This window comes from Capra hircus, chromosome 22, assembly GCF_001704415.2.
Source record: "Capra hircus breed San Clemente chromosome 22, ASM170441v1, whole genome shotgun sequence".
Classification (NCBI taxonomy): domain Eukaryota; kingdom Metazoa; phylum Chordata; class Mammalia; order Artiodactyla; family Bovidae; genus Capra; species Capra hircus.
Genome location: NC_030829.1, coordinates 56,573,965 through 56,581,801, shown reverse-complemented (window position 1 = coordinate 56,581,801; position 7,837 = coordinate 56,573,965). Strand labels below are relative to the sequence as shown.

At 52.9% G+C, this 7,837-nt stretch overlaps 1 protein-coding gene across 1 annotated transcript; it reads right to left on the bottom strand.

Annotated features, from left to right (window-relative positions):
• MKRN2OS (MKRN2 opposite strand) lies at nt 361-6,579 on the bottom strand. Its single transcript, XM_018066965.1, has 4 exons — nt 6,287-6,579; nt 2,867-2,916; nt 1,954-2,116; nt 361-719 (listed from the first exon to the last, which is right to left on the bottom strand). The coding sequence occupies exons 1-4, from the start codon at nt 6,502-6,504 to the stop codon at nt 479-481; spliced, it is 672 nt and encodes a 223-aa protein (XP_017922454.1). The 5' UTR covers nt 6,505-6,579; the 3' UTR covers nt 361-478.

Here is a 7,837-nt window from a genome sequence, read left to right as displayed (position 1 = left end):
CTTTGTTCAGCGCCAGTTACTCTACAGGAAGAGTTTTCACCGCTCTGTGGATAAAAGATACATGCTGCCACTTCGTGCTTTAACATGGACCCTGAACTACCAGGGAAGGCATTTTGGTAGTAGCACTTCAATTCAGTCACTCAGTCGTGTTCAACTCTCTGCAACCCCATGGACTGCAGCACGCCAGGCCTCCCTGTCCATCACCAGCTCCCGGAGTTTACCCAGACTCATGTCCATTGAGCTGGTGATGCGATCCAGCCATCTCATCCTCTGTCCCCTCTTCTACAACTTGAAAACCCAGGGCCTTTTTTATTCATATCATAAATTCTTTCACTGCAGGAGGCTGAAACAGGCAGAAAGGAAAGCTGTAACTTTTTTTATTAACCACGGTTTAAGGCGTGTGGAAACCTAGCATCTGTTCCAGGCAGGAACCCCCAGACACCCCTTCCTGTCCCGTCTGCTCTCAAGCACTGCACGCTCAGCACAAGCCACTTCCCGGGCGTGGGCCCGTCTGGGGACTAGGGGGGTCGGTGACATAGAAGCCTCGCTCTTCTATCGCGCGGTAGAGCGTGATGTACTTGGAAGCCTTCCTCGTCCTCGGGACCACGAACTTCTCCGTGAACTCGTCTCGGTCCAGCTGCTCCTCGCCCTCTGTGGCCAGGACGCAGTTAATGAACGCGAGGGCGTAGCTGTAGCAGTTGTGGTGGTCCTCTTCATACCTTGCAAGGGCGAGGGTGTCGAGAAGACAAGGGTTAGCCCTGAGCTGCCCGAAGCCTTCCGTCGTCTTAATCCCTCTGCGAGCTGGGCCCCCACGTGAGCCGGGCCCCTGGATGGCAAAGCATCCAGAGTGCGGTTCTGAGGGACACCTGGCATCTGGGCGCATTTCTGCTTGCAGTGCAGAAGCGACTCACCAGGATGTCCAGAGTGGAGGCTTAGGTTGCCGCTAAGCGCCAGCTGGGGGAACTCAGTTTCCCTGAAGACCTGTGTTCTAGAAGTGGAACTCCATGTCTTAGGATATCCCACCGTGTTTAAGGGCTTCCCAGGTGCCTCAGCGCTAAAGAATTCGCCTGCCAATGCAGGAAACGCTGGTTCGGTCCCTGGGTCATGAAGATCCCCTGGAGAAGGAAATGGCAAAATCCGCTCCAGCATTCTTGCCTAGGAAATCCCGTGGATAGAAGAGCCTGGAGGGCCACAGTCTGTGGGGTTGCAAAGAGTCGACTTAGCAACTAAGCAACTGTCTAAACTTATTTCAAGGAAAGCGTCAGAACAATTCAAGTCTACAAGCATTACTGTATATCTCCTACAGTGACGAGGGGGCATGACACTGAGAAGTTAATTTCAAAATAGCTGAAGTGTAACATGCGGGGAGCTTTAGATAGGTTTACATTTTGGACATCATTTAAATTTTTTTGAGGGAACATAAGACTATGGGTTTTGCTGTATGTATTATTAAATGTCCTGTGTGTGTTCAGTTGTTCAACTGTGTCTGATTCTTTGCAACCCCTATGGACTGTAGCCTGCCAAGATCCTCTGTTCATGGAATTTTCCAGGCGAGAATACTGGAATGGGTTGCCATTTCCTCCTCCAGGGGATCTTCCCGAACCAGGGATTGAACCCGCATCTCCTGCGTCTGCTGCATTGGCAGGCGGGTTGTTTACCACTGAGCCACTGGGGAGGCCTGTTAAACATCAAGTATCTAAAAATACCTAATCAAATAAGTAAAATAACTTCAGTACTAAGCTCTGGTCCTTTTCAAAGCTCGTAGAGTGCTGTTGTTCTAACGTGTAAAGGTGTCCTGGCTCACCTCTGCAGAAAACCCCAGTCATTCAACCCCTGCTTCGTTCTGTTACAGATGCACCTGCCCAGGTACTGGCTCAACATGAAAGCCGGGGCAGCTCAGCGTCCTCGGGGAGCTGGGATCACACCTGGCGGTGAGAGAGGGCCCTGTCCTACCTGTGAGGCAGCCAGGCCCCCATGGCGGAGAAGTCCTCCAGGTACTTGTCCCACTGGTCCAGCAGTCCAAACAGGCCTGGCCGCAGGAGTGGGACGCTCACACTCTGCTCCCAGCCCACCTCGTCTCGCTGGACACCATGTACCGTGTAGTTATACACGACTCCTGTGGCCAAAACCACAGTCACGCAGAGGCATCAGGGGAAACGCCCCCCCAGTACCATCAGGGTGACTGCACCCAACAGAAAACCAGGTCGCCGGCACGCCCCTCCTCCGGGGACCATCTGCCTCCCCTGCTCTCCGCACCCGAGGTCGCCCCAGAGAAATGAGACAGTAAGACGGCCTGAGATTGTCATCGCCATTGATTCTTGTGGAAGCTCTGTTTACAAAGGGGTCTGTCTGGTTTCCTTAAGTGAGCAGCAGGCTTCTCTTGACAAAGGCCGGTGCACCTTGGCACGCTCACACCAGGCGCTGTGTTCAAACCCCTGTCCTTGCTGTCTGTTCAGTGTCAGCATTCTCTGATCTTTTTTAAAGCAGACCTTTGCAGGCCCCACCATGTGTTCAGCTGCTGTGCCCCCTCCCCACCGGTTTATCGCTGAGGTCCCTGCCTGGCCCCTGAAGTGGGAGCACCCAGTGGCAGTGGGCTGAGTATAGCTTTGAGAGCAGAGGGTCTGCTCCTAACGCAAGAGGAGGGCTTGGACAGCTTGATCTCTGGATGTCTGTTTCTTCTTGTCTTAAAAATCTAACAGAAAGGCTCACAGGTTGGTGGTGGTTTGAATGTTTGGAGATACTCCTTTGAGAGCATTCAGATACTGAGGGTTGTTTGCGATATTGTTGCAATACTTTTTGTCTAGAGACACTGCTGTCTCCTAACTGGGTATCATGGGAACTTCTTGAGCTGTGAGAATGCACTTACCACTCGTGTTGGTTATTCCCACGTGAAGATCAGACCTTCCGTCGTACTCCCTGAAAGACACAAGTGCGTTCCGGTCGTCTCACGTGCACACGTTTGGCAGCTGGAGTTGGTATTTAAAGTGGGCGGAGAGCGATGGGCCTCCCCTCTTGGCTGGTACCGGAACTCGGCTCTAGCGGCCAGCTGAGTGGAAACACCAGGAAAGCCACTGCCCCGTGACCCCGCTGGATTTTCCTGGCCCCCAGTCCTGAAGTGAGTGTGCTGGAAGGCCCGCTCTGCTGGAGCAAGAAGCCGCCTGACGCCCGGCTCCGCAGCAGAGGGGTCCACCTGGCAGGCAGCTGTCAAGGAAGCTCCCTGTTTCTTGTTCCTCCTTCCTCGTGTGTTGAGGGGAGCCAGTTCCTCACCACACAGGTGAAAGGGTCGTGAGTGCAGCTCAGTGGGCATCTACCTCTGAAACGACCACCTTTTTCCTGAAGCCTGTGACCACACTCGCTTTTCCTGAAGTGATTCTTCACCCTACCCTGACATTAGATGTACAGCTCTAGGTGATTCAAGCTCCATACAGGATCCCAGATCATCACTCACCTTGAGATTTTCCCACCTTTAACATGGAAATAGCATAAGCCTCTTAGCAAGCTGGTGGTTAAGGTAAAACGCCTACTGAGTGCCACCACGCAGAGGTGTCCCATGAACCAGGTCACTTTTAAATGACAGCTCTTTCGTCAGACCACAGGTCTGGATGTCTGGTTCCTAGTTAAAGCAAGAAGTCCTGGGCTTTAAAATGGCCCAAGGACATGGAGGTGGCGCTAATGGTAGAGAACCCAGCTGCCAATGCAGGTTAGACGTAAGAGACACGGGTTCAATCCCTGGGTGGCGAAGATCCCCTGGAGAAGGAAATGGTAACCCACTCCAGTACTCTTGCCTGGGAAATCCTGTGAACGGGAGCCTGGCGGGCTACAGTCCATGGGATCGCCCAGAGTCGGACCCGACTGAAGCAACTTAGCATGCACGCAAGAACACAGATGACTGCTCCATCTTCTTCAGAGGAACTCTCCCCCCGCCAACCCCGACACCCAGAGTTGTCCTGTTGCAGCCACTGTGAGTTTTCTGCAATCCTGCGAGTTCAGAGGTTGAGAATGAAGCTGGGAAAGGCAGGTAGTCTTGAGCGGCAGGTCACAGCGCTGGCCCTGGACACGTGCTTCCCGTGTCTGCAGCCCCCGTTTCCCACCTGAATCCCAGGGGTCCATCCCACTCCCGCCCTCCTCCCTTTCCTTCAGCCACTTCAGTCACATAACAGGTGTCAACTGCAGGCTGGTCTTTTGTAGTGAAGGGCCAGGAACCCAGCGGGAAATAAGATGAGGTCCCTGCCTCACAGAGTTCACTTGCTTCCAGAGAGGACATTTTTAGTTCAGCAAGTTTTTGATAGCCTGGAAGGTGTTAGAGAACCATGTGAGAGGGGCAGGGGGCCAGGCCACCCCTATGCCATATGACACTTTTGTACAAATTAAGAGAAGGTGACCCTTCTTCTTGCAGATGCAGTTCTGCCCAGGGTGAGTGGGACTCCGGCCGAGTTTCAGTGTACCAGAGGCCAGGTGCCTTTGTGCAGTCCACAACCTGCGCAACTGTATGTGGCCACCCTAGGGGAGCCTCATCTGGTTAGACCAGAGCCTTGGCGATTCCTCGAGTCCCTGCTGGTTCTCTTTGCAGAAGTAGATGAAGTTGTCTCAAGGTGGGTTGTGGGAGCCGGTTCTGAGAGTGTAGTAATAGGATGAGAGGGAAGGAAATAATCTGGAGCTTGGTATTCAAGGGTCTGGTGGGCAGGGGGCTGCTACTTGGGTTCTGCAGTTCCTGGCCTGAGTGCCTGAGGGGATAGGCAGATGCCTCAGCGGACGGCCGGTTTCAGCACCACCACCTCCTTCCTGCTGTTGCCAAGGGAAGCCACGCCTGTCACTGTCACTAGCACATCATAGAAGAAATCGTGCTTTCCAGGGGCCAGCCTGAAAGCCTGTCCCGGGCTGTGTCGTTTCTGGAGAGCAGGGCTGCAGCTGTTCACTGTTTGAGCGTCATGGTTCTGGTTAAGGTGGAAAGGAAGGTTCTAACAGTCACCTTCCAAGCTGAGTATGAAAGAATAGGATGGGAAGGAGCAGTTTGGTTCAACACCATGCCTGCCAGCTTGATAGGCCTTATCGCTGACCCACACAACTGTGCAAGGTCGATGGGTCCTCATTTAACAGATGAGGGTCCCAGAGCTCGTCTGAAGCAGAGCAGAAACCGGGGGCTTCTTGGCATCAAAGCCTGCACACTCCTCTCTGCACCCCGCAGCCTCCCCAAGGAAGGGTCAGGGTGCAGTCTGTTCTGCCTCTAATGTTGACCCGTGCCTCCTCCACACGTCAGTTCATTTCATCCCCATAGGAACAGGAAGGGGGTTGATTAAGGGTGCTGGTGAGCAAAGAAGCACTCAGGTCCCATTTTCTAGTCCCAAAGCAGCATGAGGGATTCGGGCGAGGGCGTGTTTCAGGAGGCAGGACCGTCCAGGCATTGGACGGCGATGGAGTGCCAGACACACTTCCCAGAGCTCACTCAGCACCTGTGTCCTCTTGAACCCTGGCTTGCAGCAGCGCCAGTTTCAGTTCCATCTGTCAACTCAGGACTCGGAGAAGCCACCATCCTTTCTTCTGATTTCTGAAATGTTTCTGAAAATCCGGTGGCATCTCCAGTTGAAGCAGACCAGCTTGTCTCAGTTTAATGCACCTCCCTGGAAAATGGTCTGTAAGTGGCCATTCTTCAGGCTGTGTGCTGAGTACCTGCTTGTCACAAATGCTACAAACTAACTTGAAGTAAAGGTATTGTTTTGATGAGATTAGCTGCTGGGTCATTTTCCCAGTGAGTCTCTTCATATGAAATCTATGAGTTAAAAAAAAAAAAAAAACCCTCCCATCTATTGATCCCTCTCTCTTAAAATTGTATAAGCAGCTTTGACCTTTGTATATTCTTGCACTTACCCCAGAAAAGTATATGGTGTTGAGTCGCTCAGTCATGTCTGACTCTGCAACCCCATGGACTGTAGCCCGCCAGGCTCCTCTGTCGGTGGGATTTCCCAGGCAAAAATACTGGAGTGGGTTGACATTTCCTCCTCCAGGAGATCTTCCCCACCTAGGGATTGAACCCATGTTTTGTTCGCCTCCTGCATCGACATGTGGATTCTTTACTACTGAGCCACCAGGGAAGCCCCCAGGAACGTATGCACCCTTCTACTCTTGTGAAACACAGAGGCCTATGTCTTAGCATTTAACTCCAAAGCACTGAACAGATGATCCACCGGATCTCACGCCGTAGAGTGCATGTTAGAAAAAGAAAGACGAGGCGACCGAAACAGCGAAGGGAAACCTGGCAGAGTCCAGGGCAGCACGCCCCGCAGCGTACCTGAGAAACGTCCCTCGAGTCGGCCTGAGGAGGAAGGAGCACTTTTCTCGATGGCCGTCGGTAAACGGCTCAGAGATGCTGACGGGCGCTTCCTCCAGCCTCCTGGAGCCCACATCCTGCCCGCAGAGGGGGCAGCGCCTTGGCAGCCCGAAGCTGTAGACGCACTTCTGACAGTGGTTGAACTTGATGATAAGCTTCCCGGCCTCTGGCCACTGCATGGCTGCCCTGCCCCGGGCCGGCAGGGCTGAGCTCCCCGGACTTCCTTCTCCTCGTTAACTCAGCCAGTCAATGGCCTGTTTCCAAGTCACCTGAGAGCTGTGACGTCATTCTGCAGGGCGGCTTCAGGCCAAGCCGGCTAGAGTTAACCTGTAACCAGGCCTCCCCAGTGTCTTAAAGAGCTAGTTTCATCTGTGCTCACAGTGCGTCTCTCTAGCCATGATACGTTTTCCCCCGGTCGACATCCAGCTCCTCTTTATCCTCCAAAGCCCTACTCTTCTGTGAAATCTTCCTCAGCTTCCCCCAGCATCCCCTTGCATTGGCAGTGCTGTGTTTGTTTCTCAGTGGACATCAGTTTGAGCAAACTACAGGAGATAGTGAAGGACAGGGAAGCCTGGTATGCTGACGTTCGTGGGGTCTGCGAAGAGTCGGATACGACTGAGCGACTGAACAATATTTGTTTCTACTAGAGCTGTCAATGTCCGTGAGCTTCTTGGAGTTAGAGATCCACTTTTACTTTTGGTTTTCTAGAATAGGTGGTTGTCTCATTTGGGTCTTGAATAAATACATGGGATCCTTCCTTTCAAGGATTCCCCAGTGGCTCAGCGGTAAAGAATCTGCCTGCAATGCAGGAGATGAGGGCTCAGTCCCTGGGTCGGGAAGATCCCTTGGAGAAAGAAAGGGCAACCAACTCAGTACTTTTGCCTGGGAAATCCCATGGACAGAGGAGCCTGATGGGCTACAGTCTAAGGGATCGCGAAAGAATCTGACATGACTTAGCAACTCAACAAATCTCTTAACTATTAGGGCTTCCCTGTGGCTCAGCTGGTGAAGAATCCACCTGCAATGCAAAAGACCCCGGTTCAATTCCTGGGTTGGAAAGATCCCTGGAAAAGGGAACGGCTACCCACTCCAGTATTGTGGCCTGGAGAATTTAATGGACTGTTATAGTCCATGGGGTTGCAAAGAGTCGGACATGACTGAGAGACCTGCACTTACTCTGAGGTTATTTTTCTTGTGATATTTTGTATTGTAGAAGGAATCTTGCTCATTAAAAAACTGACAGCACAGGAACAGGAGTAGTGGTTACCCGAGGTGGTGAGTACTGCCCGGGAGAGGGCGTGAAGGGGCCCTGGGGTCCCGGGTGGAGCTGATTCACTGTCTAGGTGTTGACTGTCAGTCCCTCAGTCGTGTCCCACTCTTTGCGAACTCCCATGGACTGTTGCCCACCAGTCTCCTCTGTCCACGGGTTTCTCCAGGCAAGAACACTAGAGTGGGTTGCCATGCCCTCCTGCAGGGGATCGTCCCGACCCAGGGATTGAACCCAGGTCTCCC